Source organism: Balaenoptera borealis, assembly GCF_965194805.1.
Source record: "Balaenoptera borealis genome assembly, chromosome: 2".
Classification (NCBI taxonomy): Eukaryota; Metazoa; Chordata; class Mammalia; order Artiodactyla; family Balaenopteridae; genus Balaenoptera; species Balaenoptera borealis.
Genome location: NC_138867.1, coordinates 53507339 through 53524648, shown reverse-complemented (window position 1 = coordinate 53524648; position 17310 = coordinate 53507339). Strand labels below are relative to the sequence as shown.

Here is a 17310-nt window from a genome sequence, read left to right as displayed (position 1 = left end):
AGTTTCACTATGGCTGGCATGCAAGTTATTATTCTGAATACACATTTTCCTCTTTACCAAAAATGGTACTAACAACTTAGGATCCTGTTCATCTGCGGAAAATAAAATGGAAAGAATATGAAAATCACTTTAAATCTCCTCGGAAAATGACTTAGAAAAAAAATGTTAATATCAGATTTTTTAAATTCAGGATTAAATTGTCATTCTATAAATAAGTCTTATGTTGAAAATTTTAAAACTTTTGACAAAATATATTTTTAAGTTTGAGAAACTGGTTAATTATGATATTTCTAAATGCTGGTTTCCCTCTGTAAGTAAAGATAATAAAAATAATAATAAACAAAGGCCATTGTGGCTTATTTGGCTGAGTGTAGGCTCAAATTTAGGATACTAGTACTCTGACTTCACTAAGGTATTATCTTCCACATACAAAACTGGCACACATGAGCTAAGTTCATGAAAAGAGGTGAAATTTATTCTTAAACTTTAATACTCTTCCCTCTGGTTACTCTTCTACTAAGAGCATGAGCATATCCATTTAGGATATACGTGTGATTTATAAGCACAGATGGAAGAAAATGTCTTCTGACCTCATGCTTGTGATCTAGATCTATTATTTGGCAGTGTTATAAATGAAATCCAGTGGATATCAATTGATGGGGGATCTAGTCCTACTTCCATCATTGCACTTTTCATGATTTTGGAGAACTGTTTTCCTAACACTGGGTCTTACTTTCTTCTATAAAACAAAGCACAGTGCTTTGAGCATAGTAGGCATTCAGCATATATTCATTACATTAAATACAATAATATATCAGTCAGGACTCTGGTTGGAAATAACACAACTTCAACTTTGGCTAGCTTCTGCGCTTAAGAGGATTTATTGGTTTATATAACAAAGCTGAGGGAAGCATAAGAGTGGACCTAGCTTCAGGAATGGCTGGAATCAAGCACTCAAATACCTGCAGGACTCTCTAGCTCCTCTGCATTCTTTCAGATCAGCTAATACCACTTGACAGGGGACATGGCCATCATCAGCTCTTATATCTTTATACACCTTTCTGACCAGAAAGGAAAGCGTCCCTTTTGCTCTGATTGGGATCATGATTCATACCCTTGGACCAATTAATGTGCCCAAAAGAGTGAGTCCTGCAGAAATACTACACACACACACACACCTGAAATTGTATATATGAAAGTTCATTGATGACTTTAGCAGTGGTATACCTACAAATATGAGATATGTTCATTTATTAAGACACTTCTGTTTCTTCCCACATTAGCTGTGTAGAAGCTGTTTTTAAGAGTAAAGGGGTCAAAGCAAAGGATCTCCATGTTTTCACAGAGCTGGCTCAGGGCTCTGCTCTTACCGCAGAGTTTTTAGGACTCCCAAGTCTTCTGGATGGATACCTGGGCCATCTCTTCCCCTGTAAGGACAATAAAGACGTCTGTCTTATGCAGAGCGTGACATCCATTTCTGGGAATCAGAAAACGAATCCCTAGCTCCTGTAGTGTGGTTTTATCACAAAGTCCTCAATTGAGGGAGAACCTGCCTCAATGTAATAATAAAAATGGCTACTGTTTCTTGTTTGTTGTGTGTTAGACACTGTTAGAAGCTCCTGAGACCTTATTACTAGCATATCTTCTCTTGTTCATGTTCAGTATGTCAAGGTGATAGGCTGAAATTAGCCATAGTGAAGTATTTATACCACAAAAACTGGCAAATGCAACAAATCAGGATTCCATCCCTCCGATGAGGAACCAGTTGTTACCATTTACCAGCACATGGCTTGGAGCTTCATATGTTACCTTGCTTAATCATCAGGACAATCTCACGATTGATATTGTTATCCTCGTTTTAGAAATTAATAAAAAAGGACAAAAAGAAGTTTAAAAACACATAATGCATTGCTTGTTTGAACCTGGGTTCTGCCTGCTCCAAAGCCCATGCACTGTGCTCTAGAAGGCAGCCGACAGTGGGTTATCTTTTCCTTAGCAGTTCTTCCATTTGTCATTTGTCACATCAGCTGACACTGAAATGTTAGCTCTTCTGAGAAGAGGAGGTAGTCCACTGAGAAAATGCCTTCACTCTGCTGAAATCTCTGGCTGCACTGAGGGAATGCTTTTCTGTGTTTCTTCCACTTCTTGTTGCAGGTGGTTCATTGGGGACTGGTTGGAATGTAGCAAGACTTGTGACGGTGGGATGCGCACAAGGGCAGTGCTCTGCATCAGGAAGATTGGACCTTCTGAGGAGGAGACACTGGACTACAGTGGTTGTTTAACACACCGGCCTATTGAAAAAGAGCCCTGCAACAACCAGTCATGTCCACCGCAGTGGGTGGCTTTGGACTGGTCAGAAGTAAGGAAATCTGAGGCTGTATGTTTTGAGATGTCTTAGCTATCAATACCAAAGCATTTAATATTAAGGACAGCTGAGCATGTGAGCACCTTAGAACTCAACAAGTATGGGCTGCATAACTCTGAATTTGGCCATGTTATATTTTTTTTTGCTGCTTGCCAGGAAGTAAAGGTTTTTGGAGTAAGGAAAATCAATGAGAAACTAGCCATCAATTTAATTAAAAAACAAGCCTGAAGTGAATTTGAGAGAATATTATAAGTGGGTTTTCTTCTTCGTTGCTATTCTTGAACAGCATTATAGGCTCAGAATTAGTGATGTATTATATCTTTTTTTCCAAGTAATGTTCCAGCCTAACCATATAACTCTTACATATGAGTTTAATTTATCATCACATGTTATATATCTATATATATTTTAATTGCTTCTGGGGAAGAAACATGGAGTTGAGGGTTATAACATATCAAAAAGTCAAATTCAGATTTTATCATTACCTCCACTTATATGATCATTGAGGAAGATCTGACTAAGATAATGTTTTTCTGGCATACATGTATATATAAAAAGTCTTATATAATCCCGAGGCCTCAGAAAAATGGTCTTATGAAAAATGAGGTAAGAGGTAGAGTTAATTCTTGACTCTTCATCCTGCATGAGACATATACATATACACACGGTACCATTCTCTACATTTCCTAAAGAAGAACTGAATCCTTCTGTAGTGTTGGTTAATGTTAGAAAGAATGAGTATCTGGCTATATAACTAAAGGTCATTTTTCTAAGTTAGCAAAACAGGATGCATTTCCTGCTGGAAACATTGTGGTACTTGCTTTAGGTATTTCCTGTAGACCTCATAAGTTTGTCAAAAAATAAACAACAAAAAAAATTAAACATTGTTCTTTAGGAACCTCTGTATGTAACTTTTCTCCCTGTGAATCTTACTGCTTGAGTGGCCTTATTTTGCTAGAGGCACAGGGCTAAAAGAGAGACCTGTGTTTAAGATGGTACATGGAAATGGAGATTCTGACCGGTTGTGGTTATCTGTGGAATCTTTGGCAGAAGTTGGGAGTGTTCTTCCAAGTTTCCTGGCCATAGTCCAGCTTCAGTAATTACATTCTGCCTACCTGACTTTTATTTGTGTTTCAATCAAATGTAGAGATATTCTCGGTATTATTCAGTGGTTATGGAAAACAGTATGAACTCTTCTGTTCCCTAACAGTGGGTGGATTAACTCCTACATTCATTTGGAAGATAAAATCCAGTGATAAAGAAGAGACATTTTACAGAATTGTACACATGTTAGTAGTTATTTTACTTGCAAGTCAGTGCCCAAGACCCTTATAGAAGTTCATAAATAGTCTTTGATAATAATGGCAACGTTGTTATTGGAAAATCCTAATGGGAGACCTGATAATTGGCTGCAACATTTTTAGGGTTTCAGGCCAAGTCAGTAAGTATAACTGGGTGCTTTCTAACCACACTGGGATAGGAGCTATGGAGAATTCAGAAGAATCTCATGAACTTGGGAAAATAAGAAATATCCATGAAGCAGCTAGAGAATAACATAAGACAGTGTTTAACAAAATGGTGGATTGTGAGGTATAAATGTATAAGTGATACAGAAATTCAGAGCTGAGAAGGTCAGAATAGCCTGGAGTAAGCTCAGAAGGCTTTTTAGTTGATGGGGGTTGAACTGAATGTTGTAGGAGTGTAAGATTTGAAGTAGGGAAGAGAACAAGAAACTGGAGAAGTATTCCTGATAAGAGAAACAACTGAACAGAAACACAAAGATCATGTGGTGAAAGTAGAGTGGGAGAAAAGGATTTGTTTTAAAGAATAAATGGAAGATAAAATTGAATAAAGTAGTGATAGGTAACAAGAAGGCTTGAATACAGAACTTTATACCATATCATCTTTCTACAAAAAGTGGAGAAAACTCAACAAGTTCAAAAACAGAAACTAGAAAAAACTTCTGCTGATCACTAAAAGGCCAAAATCTTCTCATGTGCAGACTCACTTCACATTGGTCTCTGGACCTACATTTTTCTGTATCATTATATTTTTAACATAAAACACCAAATATAATCACCTTAAGGAATAGATTATGTATATTACTGTATGTTTCCATTCCAAATACCATTTTAAGATTTTCTTCCTAACTCAACTTCATACAGGTTGTAGTTACCCTACTTTTAGCATTTTGCTTCTCATCTACCCAGTCTTAGAAGTTGCTTGCTCAAATGGCTTTGCGAGGCTGTTAGGTACTCCTGGAAGCTGCCTGGAGAAATATGTTTAAGTTAAGGGGACTTTTAATCACATTTCTGCTATCTTCTTTAAGATAGCTGAGTCAAAGCTTAGGGGAGAGAAGTGGAGCTGGGGGCATAGAGTACACATGTTGGGACTATCACTTCCAAAAAAACCAAAAAATAGTGCCTGTTGTCTCCCCACAGACAACACAGGAAAACTATTCTGGGGTAAGCATGAGTCAGGAAATCCTGCCATTGCCGTCTCAAAGATCCTAGCTGAACATCATCTATACCATTATCTTCATCCTTTGTTCAGGAGGAAAGAGATGATTTTTGTCCCCATTCAGTCTCTCCTGTTTATTTTCCAAAGGAGAGGGTGCACTCTCATGCTTCCATTTCCCTTTACCATAAAACCTACCTCTTCTCTAGATAAGTTAAAAATAAGTAAAAGTAAATAGCATTAAGTGAAAAAAAATGTCTGAGTAGCCATGGAGAACAAAGTGAGAACAAGGAACCTGTTCTTCTCAGAGGAATGTAACATCTCCCACTAATGAAAAGAGGAGGTCCCAGCAGAAGAGCAGGCAGTGTTCAACCTCTTTCACTTAACTTTTGCAAAGATATTTCACACAATATCTTTTTCACACGCCCATGAAAACTTCCCTCCTCTTTCTGCCCCCTTCCCAATTCCAAATATCAGCTGTCTGAGCTCTGCTAATCACAAGAGTGAGGTTCAACTGGTGAAAACATGTTGCAGTAAGAGGAATGTACCCTCTGACCTTTTTCTTTTCTTTGCCGGCCGCTCTAATGTAAAATTTCCATTGTTGCAAAGCCAAGAACCGTTTTCATTTTCCCCATCAGTGAAACCCACCCAGTGCTTATGGCAAAAAAAAAAAAAAAAAAAAATTTAAGCAAAATTACCTTGGTGGAAAATGGCTCTTCTGCAGTCTTTTGTGAAACTAATGAAGCCATGGCTTTCCCATTTCCTACAATTTAGCCTCACTCCTGGGATCTCCCATGCTATGTTGGACTTAAATGGCTGTCTGTTTTTGCCCTCTCTTGGCATGTGACTCTTAAAGTGTTGCTCTGTACTGTGAATGGGCTCCAGCAATCCTTAGCCATTCTTTTGATGTATAGGAATGGTTTCTTTTGACTCCCACAGAGTACCCATTGAAAAAGTTCTGTTTTTTGTACTTATTCTTGGACAAATAGATGACTGGCATCATACTCAATTGACTTGATGGGATGTACATTTAGGTAGCATTACTTAAGAAGGATGGGGTGGGGGGAGTCTTCCTACGGAGGCACTGTTCTTTGTTTTAGTAGATACTTGTGCTGTCACCTTGTTTACTCCTAGGTTCTACTCTGACGCCACAACTAAGTAAATTAAGCCCACCTCTCCAGAGAGAATTCAGTCTAACCCCCAAATGTTAATGTTTCTATCCTTTACAAGTGAGAGCCAAATTATTTTCCCTGGTGTGGTTTCAAATGTTTTTTCTGCAAAATATGTTTTTGCTTCTTAATCATAGAATGTTGAACTGAAGTATAAATGTATCTCTCATAAAAATCACCTCCTGTATCCCACTGAGATGAGAACAAAAAACAAATGGTCTGGTCAGATTTTAAATAATTGTAAGATTCTGATTATATGAATAAAAGAAGAAAAAAAGATATTTATCTGCAATGAGGACAAATGGTGAGAGAAGTAATTTTACTAAAGAATCATTTTCCACTGAATTATCTTCCACCCAGCTACCTAATGGTTTATTACGAGAAGGAATTGAATGGATTTTGATATTTATAACTAGACTTTAGTCTAAAAAAAGACGTTTTATTACTAAATATTCAATTTCTAATTATTTCTAATGAATTTTACTGCATACTCAAAAAGTATGCAAAAAATAATACCCTTTACATGGGTATAGACTAATGATTATCTCTGAAACATGCTCTGAATCATTTATGATTAATTTAATGCCTATTAATCATATACATAATTGTGGTTACATCTTGCTTTTCTAGGATTTCGTATTTTTTTAGGTAGTTAAATAAAACTGAGACTGTCAGGTAGATAAACATATTTATTTATCAGAAGGCTAGAGAGGCAAAGATGAAATGTAAGCTAAATAAAGCAGAGGGAAGAAGCAAAAATAAGAACAAGCTGAGGGATGTCTCTGCTTGAACACCTCTGACATAAGGTCAGAAGAATTTGCAGGATAGAGTTCTACTTAAAACGAAGTTGGTCTAAGTGGCATCCCTGTGCCTTTACTATTTTTTACAAGCAATTTTTAAACATTTAATTTTACAGTCACCCTCTAGAAGTGCAATATTTGCAGAGACCAGAGTTGAGATTCCGGCTATAGACATGTAATATTTGTGGCTAGATCTGCAGGGCTCAGGGCTGGTATATTCATTGAATCCGAATGTAGTTTTCAGTCATTCACTATTTTGAGAATCCAGTTGATTATCTCTACTTCCAGTGCTATAGGATAGAATATCTGTGACTTATTTAGTGGAGCTTGGGCTATAATTTTCTTAATTATTTCTTGCCTCAATAGAAGATGTCATATGTTAAGCTTTGCGTATAACTTCACATTGTCCCACAGAGGGTTTGTGTCTTTGTACATTTATCTTTCAGAGCATTATCTTTTTCAGAGCTGCCATCTGAATTTATCTGTACTTCTCAGTACTTCAGTTTCCCACTAGTAAAATTGGTGTGAAAACAGCACTTCGTGAGGTTTCCATGAAGATTAGGTAGATTGTGACATGCAAAGGACTTAGAATGCTGCTTGACACTTAATAAATTTCAATGTTGCTTTCTCTTTTTATTTTTCTCCCTATTATCGTCAATCTTATTTGTTTTTTTGTCTTTGATTCCCTGGGGACTTCTCAGACACAGATGAATGAATTGTCTGTCTTTGCATTGTCTGCCTCCCAGAACTGTAAGCAGGACTTTGGCATAGGCTCTTAGGAAAGACCGCTAGATGTTACTGCTGTCTTCAAATAATAGCAGAATCTTCTTGCTACTGGAAAAGGATATTAGAATAAGCGAGAGACCTATATCCTAGGCTTTAATTAATTTTTGTATTGAAGTGGAGTTGGTTAACAATGCTGTGCCAATCTCTGCTGTATAGCAAAGTGACTCAGTTATACACAGACAGACATTTTTTTGTCCCAGGCTTTAATATACATACATATGCTTTTAAAAATGCGAAGAGGGAAGGGGAATGGCACAAGTGCCTTTTTCAGTAAATTTTCCCAATATAGAAAATTAATCGTAGCCTCAAAATACCAAAACTGAATACTAAATACTAAACTGAATTCCCTGTACATCCTAGGTGTTTCTGCCTCTGTCTCTAAAGTCTGAAATACCCTTCCATCCTCTTGTACTTTATCTCATTTATTTTTATAATAATTAATACTTCTTATGTATTCTCAAGACTTTGTTTCTGCCAATGCTAGGAGCTAAAGTGTAGATCAGAAGGCTTAGGATTTAGTTCCAGCTCTACCACTTGCTGTCTGCCTAACCTCGATTAAGTTGCTTAAGCTTTCCTGTAACAAGACTCAAAAACTTATATGAGAATAATGTATGGAAAGTATTTTGTGAACTGTGAAGCTCTAATGGAATATAAGGTAGTGGTGTTATCATTATCAATAATAATATTAAGCATTAAGAGAGTGACAGAAATCCTCTAAGGCTGTGTCTTCTAACACTGGTGGACGGTGGAAGAGACTTGGTGAGAAGTCAAGAGGACCAGACACAAGTGGGACAAGCTCAAGAGACTCGAATCAGGGCTTTATTCATTCTACAGAATGCATGATTGCAAGATAGGGTTGCGTGTCTTGGTTTCTTGATATATAAAGTGACAGGGTTGTTTTGAGAACTAAATGAGATAATATGTGCAAAGTACGTGGTGTAGTGTCTAACATGCACTCAGTAGGTGGTAACGTTAGGTCTGTCATTTAAACACTGCACGACTTTGTACCAATCACTTACTCTAGGTTGTTTCTTCATTTTAAAAACAGAATAATAATTGTCATCTCACAGGATTTTTGTGAAGACTGTGTGAATTACAACGCTTAGCACAGCACTTGCTATCTAGAGTGTTTATTAATTGGCAGCTGCTATCAATATTATCATTATTAATAGCAGCAGTAGTCATAGTAGTAGCAGCAGCAGCATTAGCTTTGTGCCCGGCGCTGGGCTGGCACTAGGAATACTGTACCTTGTTTAGTAGGGAGAGGTGAATCTGAAGAGGTAAGCAGAGCCTTCCTATCAGTGTATAGTAAGCATATTTAAAGAGTTTGAAGTTTTATCTTGAAGACCACTGAAGGATTTTTTTTTTAAATCAGAGCAGAATATAACTGGATGTGTGCTTTAGAGAGTGGATTGGAGTGAGGCAAGAGCAAGAAACAGGAGACCCGTTAGAAAGCCATTGCAATGTTACATGTAGGAAATGATGTTTGTCTGTAGTAAGGTTAGTGGCAGCGGAGACAAAGAGAAATCAACAGATGTGAGAGAGATTTATGACTTAGATTAATAGAACCTAGTGACTGAGTTATATGGGTAGAGTGAGGCAGCAGCTAGAAATAAGGATGTTGATTTGGCTGTGAAAAATAATAACAGGAATCGGGAATTTCTCTCTTGATTTCTAAATCCCTAACTAAAACCTTTTTGGGAACCATATTGGAAAGAACTGGATGTTATTCTCCTTCAAAATGCATCTTAATGTAATGTTTTCTAAGTTGGAGGAAATGCACTCTGTTACCACATTCATTGTGATGAAGAGTGTTCATGAGATCCTTGATTTACACCTGAAAGAATTTTAATATTTTTCTTTCTTTCTATGACATGAACCAGGTTCAAGGATTACCCCTGACAGAGCCACTCAGGGGTGTGTACATTGTTCATGAAGACATTCCCATCCCACAACTAGTACATGTTGATTTACCTAAAACCGTCATCTTCCCAAATAAAGGAGGGTATATATTTATAGAGTGCTTTCTCAAAACCCTCTGCTGGATCCTGAGGATGAGGGTGAGGTTGTGTACGAAAATGAAGCAGAAATGAAGTAATTTTAAGGAGCTTATAGTCTGGTAGGAATGAGAAGACTTATGAATACATAATTATAAAATAAATTGATGATTAGGGGCACAAGAATTTATATATTCTTACATCCTCCTTTATGTTACTTAACCTTGTGTTCACATATCTATCTCCTACATTAAAACTGTGAGCTCCTTGAGGTACAGACTGACTTATTCATTCTTATGTCTCCCCTCCCCCCGGTCTAGTGTAGTTCCTGTAGGAAATTTGGAAATGGCTTTTGAATGAAAGGTATAGAAGCAGGGCTTCAAAATATTGTGGGTAAGGTTCTCACTTCACTGAGAAGAAGTACAGATTATAAGGAAGGGCTCAGATGTGCAGGGGAGAAAGCTGGAGGACTTCAGTCAGGCACCACGTTGAATAGGTGGGTCTAGAACAGAGCACTCCAATTAACCTGGAAAAGAGGTAAGTAATAGACTTCATGACATAGGAAGAAGGATCTTTTCCTCAGTATGAAGAGCAGACTGGTCCAACTAAAGAACAGCCAAATTCATTATGTTTAACTGATGGACAAGCAAATGTCCAGAGATTTTCTGTACAGTAAACCTTTACCTGTGATCATGTATCCTTAGCTAGCACACTCTAAGAATACAGTTGGCCCTCTAGATCTCTGGGTTCCACATCCATGGATTCAAACCAACCAAAGATTGAAAATGTTTGGGAGAAAAGTTCCGGGAAGTTCCAAAAAGTAAAACTTGAATTTGCCGTACACTGGCACCTATTTACATAGCATTTACATTGTATTAGGTATTATAAGTAATCTAAAGATGATCTAACGTATACAGGAGGGTATGTGTAGGTTATATGCAAATACTGTGTCATTTTATACAAGGGACTTGAGCATCCATGGATTCTGGTGGCCTCCAAGGTCCCGAAACCAGTCCCCTGCGGATACTGAGGGACAACTGTACACATCTAAATCAAACCTTAGCTTGCTTCACAAAGACAACTTCTGATGGTCCACTAGTAACATAAGAATTCTTTTCAGAAGGCTACACCTAGCAAGTAAGAAACCAAGGATTCCACATTCCAAAAATTAGCAGAATCTTATCACAACTGAATATGGCTAAGAATAGGGAGGAATCACAGAATAAGCCTACACACAATAAAAGAAGAAAGTATACTGCCAAGAAAAGCAAACTTTGGTTTTAGCTCTTAAAGACCTTAGGGAAAAAGATAAAAGTTCTTCTATTTAAAAACTTAAGGAATTTTCATATCTGTAAGACTTTGCCTAGAATTTAGTATGTGTGTATGTTGTTTACCCAAACAGCCATTTACTTGGAGAAAGACTTTCCTCAAATTTTTCTCTATCTTTAGACTATCATTATTCATTAGTATTTGTTTTATTTACAGTGCACTCCCAAATGTGGTCCAGGATTCAAGCATCGGATTGTTCTGTGCAAGAGCAGTGACCTTTCTAAAACATTCCCAGCAGCACAATGTTCCGAGGAGAGCAAACCGCCTGTCCGCATCCGCTGCAGTTTGGGCCGCTGTCCTCCTCCTCGCTGGGTGACCGGAGACTGGGGCCAGGTAGGGCAGTTGGACTGTGGGCTCCTGCTGAAGCAGCACCTTGAGAGACTTGAGGTTCCTGATGGGGTCATTGTAGGGGCTCAAGAGATGAGTAACAACACATAGAGATCCAGGTATGAGATGTGAGTGTGAGACAGTGCATAGGCAGCAGCAGTCACACAGAGACACACTGAGCCATGTTCCTCCCACACCTGCACACTTCCCACTTTCACCTGCTCCTTGGATTCTAACATTTTAACTTAAAGAGAAATAGTCTAATGGCCAGAGATTTGAACAAGCTACCAAAACTTTGGATTCTAGTGCCAACTCCCTCAACTAATTCAAGACCAAATCAGTTAACAACACCATTGTCTTAATTTTCCCACTTGCAAAATGACTTCTCTTAACCTCACAGAAAAGATGTGGAGGTTTTAATTAGCTTGATAATATGATTGACAATCTTTGAAATGTTATTAATACTTATTCTTCAATGGATTTAGCTGATGGACACTATGAATTTGGGAAACGGGTATATAGGGCTTTTAGTGTGTATTTTTATATTGATTGGACTCATTTCTATTTTATGTTCCAATTCCTATTTTTTCTTTCTTCTTTCTCAGTTTTAAATTGTGTTATCTTGCTGAAGGTCACCTTAAATCCTTTAAAAGCAAATCGATATATTTGGATAGAAGGAAAATTAAGTATTGTTCTTTTGAATGTCAAAAAGGAAATTTATTGGGTTATGTTAAAAAATAATGCTCCATAAAGTAAATTTCTAATGAATCAATGCCCTTTTTCTGTGGCTTTATAATTAACCTTGAGCTGGTCATTTTCTAATATCTGAGACCCAAATAAATCATAGTGGCATATAACTACACCAGCATGATTTTGTTTGTGCTCTGGGCCTGCCATTACTTATTAATAATGGCATTTCATAGAAGTAGTTACCAAAATTATGGCCAAAATTCAATATTGCTAGAGTGCAGCAGTATCTACAGACGCTTTGGGGAGCGGGCAAAGATTTTCAGTCTCCATTAAGGCAAATAAATATACTTGCTCTGTGCTCAGCCCTGTGGGGAAACAAAAGAAGTATGATCATAAAATAATTAACATTTGCATTGTCCAACAAATAATTAATAATTTGCTTTTGTATAACAGTATTTAGTTTGATTTACAAAGTGCTCAAGTGGAATATACATCATAAGCTTAAGTAAGCATTGAATGCAATAAGTGTTTCTCTGTAGAAGTGTGACAGTTTCACAATTTATAATTGATATGATGCTATTAAAGAATCAGTACAGACATGCTCTTATGATTTTTATTTAAACCGGCTAGGAATTTCCTTTCTTATATATTCTTTGTTGCAATTCACTGTTATATAAAGGGCATTTGAAAGTTTTTGCGTGTTGATAATTTCACCAAATTTACAGTTGTCAGTTTGAGATTGTCCTTTTAAATGTTGTCAAGTCCTTTTCTTCTCCTCTATATTTTCAATTCAGTTTCCTAAAATTGAGATTAACCAGTGAAAATACATTTTCAAAGATGCTTTACTACATCTTTATGGTGCATTTATTTTTCATTCTGTATTTAGAAACTTAAAAGTATCTGTGAATATCCTTGCAAGTCCTGTAAGTGCTTTGAGAGTTTTTGCAAATAAATCCAACAGGGCCTCGGTTTGTTTACCTTGTAAACATCACCATCACCTGTCTTCCACACAATTAGCTCCTCATCCCTTTGATCCCAAATCTCACAGGCTTTCTGGTATTCTGGGCGGCAGGCCCAAAGAATAGACCACAGCTTTATTCTTCAGCCTGAACAGCTGATCAGTCCCAGCTGAAACTAAGCCCCTCAGAGGGTAACTTCAATTCTAAAGTAACCGAATCCCCAAATAGATGAAAAAGGAGAGAGAGACATGCTAATTGGCTAACACCAGACCTCTTCTCACATTTGTCTCAGATTTGTGTGACTGAAAATACCTCACAAAACTCAAGGTACTTATTTATGCTCTTTTTTTTTAATTTTCAAACTGGCCCCATCACCAGGCCCCACAGCAGTCACTGCTGTTATACTGAACTAATATTTTGATCAGATTAAGAGCACTCCATTAGACTATCAGGTTGTCTTCCCACAAATCTATAATATATAAATAGGCAGCAATAGTGATGTCCCAGCCCTAGAAACTCTGATTATTCTACTTCATCACAAATATTTTCTCATTATACTCTTATTTAAGTTCACCAGCACTGCTTGGAACTGTTGAAATAATAGCCCAAGAAATCTCCATCTGTTGTCTCTGGAAACTAAGTTGCTTCCATTTTCTAGGGCAATAACATGATCCTTGAGTTTCCAAACCAGTTCTGTAATAGAACGACCTAATCATATATCTCTCCAAGGTGAACTACATATGGGCTTTAAAAGCTAATATCTATGGTATTTGAAATGACATAGTATTTTTTTACCTCCTGAAAATTGTTGAGATCAGTATTTTGTTTCTCCCTGTCTTTTGGTTTAGTGTTCTGCTCAGTGTGGACTTGGACAGCAAATGAGGACTGTGCAATGTCTTTCCTACACTGGACAGGCATCGAGTGACTGTCCAGAAACTGTTCGACCTCCATCTATGCAGCAGTGTGAAAGCAAATGTGACAGTACCCCCATTTCCAGTACTGAAGGTAAGTTTCCCAGTACCTCCAGTATAGAAGGTAAGGGGCCTCTGGTCTCTAGTGATTCACCTATACTGATTCCCAGAGTTCGAAGAGCCCCATAAAACCACTGTTGTAGTGTGTCTGCATAGAGCATTTGTGAAAGCTACATATATACTGGATATGTAATCAGGAAACCTAAGTTTTCTTCCAGACTCTTCCATTAACTGCATGACCTTATTAAGTCAACTTTTCTGGAGCTAAGTTTACTTACCTATGCAATGAGGGAGTGGAGTGGATAATCTCTAAGGTTCTGTCCAACTCAGCATTCTATGTTTGACTTGTGCTAGAAAGATAGAGATGATTTCTAATGAACCAAGCTTAAAACTGAAAACGTCTATTTCTTTTTGGCTACAACAACGGACCTCTGCTGTTGTAAAGATTAAAATTCATGCTTGTGATACATATAATGAAAGCATATGTTTGAAACTACTTATGTTACAAATGCTAATTTTCTCCTTGAAGAAAAATAGAAGAATGTTTTTATATATAGCTGTTTATATAGGAGGACAAAAGTCTTCAGACTCTGAAATTTCTCTTTGTTATATATGGGGAAATCCCTTTATTAACAGCAGATGCCCATTCAAATCCTGAATTTTCTTATATCTTATTTAAATAAAGGTACTTTGTTTATTCAGTTAAGCATTCATTGAAATTTCCTGAATGCTACTATGTGCAAGGCATAATAACAGAAACTAGGGGGAGTATAGAGACAAATACGGCATAGTCAGGAAGTTCAGACTGCCTTCTCACATGAAAATGGAAGCATGATCAAATATACAAACATCTGAAGCCATGAATTTTAATTATGTAAGAAACCCAGCCATCGGACTCTGCTTAAAAAACAAATAAAACAAAAAGAGCTATGCTGACTATAATTTGTGACTACTTTTCAAATGAAAATGATATGGTCATTATTCTATTAAAAAGAAATTGTTTCTTTTGATCAGATCTATCCAGTTTGAGGGATTTTTTTTTAATCCTATTTTTCAATGTTTCCATAAGGAATTTCATTTTAGGAAGAGCAATCATCTTGCATGACAAGATGCAGAAAACTTGGATCTTTGCAAGTGACCTGGTTCTTATATCTGAGCCTCAACACAGTATACTTACTGTGTAACTTACTCTTTCAAAGAAGTAAAGCCTTACCCTATATTAATTCAAAATCAGAATTTTAATTTGCAAAATCTCTGGCTCTAGTGCCATTTCCTTTTTTTCCCTTTGGTAACGGATGTTCTGGAAATCTAGCTTTCCTTCTCTTGAGAAGGGCTCAAAATCTATGACAAACAGAAGTACTTTTCATAGCAAAACTATTTTCTTTAAATGATCTAAATTTTAAAAATATCTTTTCTCTAAGATTTGTAGCAAACAAGTCTTTATGTATTGTAAATTATTGGCATTCAGTCATGTGGGTTTGGGAGTCTGTTTTTCAGAGTTGGAAGATAAAAGATTAAGGTGGAAGAGAGGATATAACTATCATATTAAACTATGTTGGGTATTATGTTAGGCCCTTTATATTTATTATCCATTTTATATATCTCATATACATAAATATCTGTGTGTGTTGTATAATCGTGATAACAACCTTTTGAGAGTTGGTATTACTGATGAGGAAACTAAGGCGCAGAGAGAGATAATGGCTTACCCACATTACAAGAGTAGGAAGTAGTAGAGTCAGGATTTGAACCTAGATTTGGAAGAGCCCTAGGGCATGTCATTTTCAACTACGTTTATATGCTATTTGTAATTCACTCTTTAAAATCAGGAATTTTAACATGAAAACAGAGCTTGTGATTATGAAGTACAGACACTTCTGGCATGACTGTCAAAAGATTAAGTCTTGGGGCTTCCTTGGTGGCGCAGTGGTTAAGAATCTGCCTGCCAACGCAGGGGACACGGGTTCAAGCCCTGGTCCGGGAAGATCCCACATGCCGCGGAGCAACTATGCCCGTGCGCCACAACTACCGAGCCTGCGCTCTGGAGCCCGTGAGCCACAGCTACTGAAGCCCACGTGCCTGGAGGCCATGCTCCGCAACAAGAGAAGCCACCGCAACGAGAAGCCCGCACACTGCAACGAAGAGTAGCCCCTGCTCGCCACAACTAGAGAAAGCCCGCGCGCAGCAACGAAGACCCAACGCAGCCAAAATTAAAATAAAATAATTAAATTAAAAAGAAAAAGTTTAAGTCTTAATCGTTGTTGAAAGACTGGGTTTTTTTTTTTTAATTAATTAATTATTTTTGACTGCGTTGGGTCTTTGTTGCTGAGCACGGGCTTTCTCTAGTTGTGGCGAGTGGGGGCTACTCTTTGTTGCAGTACATGGGCTTCTCGTTATGTTGGCTTCTCTTGTTGCAGAGCATGGGCTCTAGGCACGCAGGCTTCAGTAGTTGCAGCACGCGGGCCCTTGAGTGCGCAGGCTTCAGTAGTTGCGGGGCATGGGCTCAGTAGTTGCGGCACGTGGGCTCTAGGGCGTGCAGGTTTCAGTAGTTGTGGTACGCGGGCTTAGTCGCTGTGGCACGTGGGCTCAGTAGTTGTGGCTCGTGGGCTCTAGAGCGCAGGCTCAGTAGTTGTGGCACACGGGCTTAGTTGCTCCGCGGAATGTGGGATCCTCCCGGACCAGGAATCGAACCCGTGTCCCCTGCATTGGCAGGCGAATTCTTAACCACTGCGCCACCAGGGAAGTACCAGAACTGGCTTTTTGACATGCCCACAATAATATATGTTGAAGTTATGTTCATAACTACATTTTAGGCCATTTTAATAATTTCTCCAAACACTTCTCTATAGTGGGTAATTATCATACATAAGCTTTGCAGCTGAAAATGTAGTGCTCTTTTTATAGTGGGCAGAATATCATTTGCAACTGCACTTATTTCTGCCTTAAAGAAATTCTCTTAAAATGGATAGGTGTTAATCTGATATTTCTTGGATTATTTGGAGAAATACCTCATAGTCATTTCTGTCTGGCCAAATCACCTTTTATTAATATTAATCTGAAGTAAGCAGTTAGGACAATATTTTTATCCTTCTCAGTAAAGGAGGAAACTTTTAGGAAATTATTAATCCTGCAAAGTATGACTAATCTTCGAATTGTTATTCCCTAAAGCTGTTGACTCATTTAAGACACGGTCACTCTCTTTTATAAAATTAGAATTAAAGTGGAAACAGTATATCTGTTGTAACTTGTTTTGTGTTCTCTTTAGCTTCCCAATAGTATATATTGAATATATTTAAATACCTGAAACCATCTGTTCATTTCATTCAGAAGCTACTTATTGAATGCTTGCTGTGGCCAGCCTCTGCCATTTATTATGGAAAATTCAAAACACTTATAAGTTCGTAGTCTTACGGGGAAGATACTTCTTTTTTTAAAAAAGCAAGGTAGAATGTGTTATATG

General features: G+C 37.5%; 1 protein-coding gene across 12 annotated transcripts in view; it reads left to right on the top strand.

Annotated features, from left to right (window-relative positions):
* The window catches only part of ADAMTS6 (ADAM metallopeptidase with thrombospondin type 1 motif 6), a 274672-nt gene that overhangs the window by 239078 nt on the left and 18284 nt on the right, over positions 1-17310 (top strand). For 9 of the 12 annotated variants that reach the window (XM_082383163.1, XM_082383162.1, XM_082383167.1 and 6 more), the window contains 3 exons: positions 2155-2359; positions 11060-11236; positions 13728-13884. In XM_082383163.1, coding sequence (XP_082239289.1) covers positions 2155-2359; positions 11060-11236; positions 13728-13884 — 539 coding nt within the window. Of the gene's footprint in view, positions 1-2154; positions 2405-11059; positions 11237-13727; positions 13885-17310 lie in introns of those variants that run through there. The other 3 variants (XR_014242107.1, XR_014242108.1, XM_082383168.1) reach the window with 2 other exon arrangements.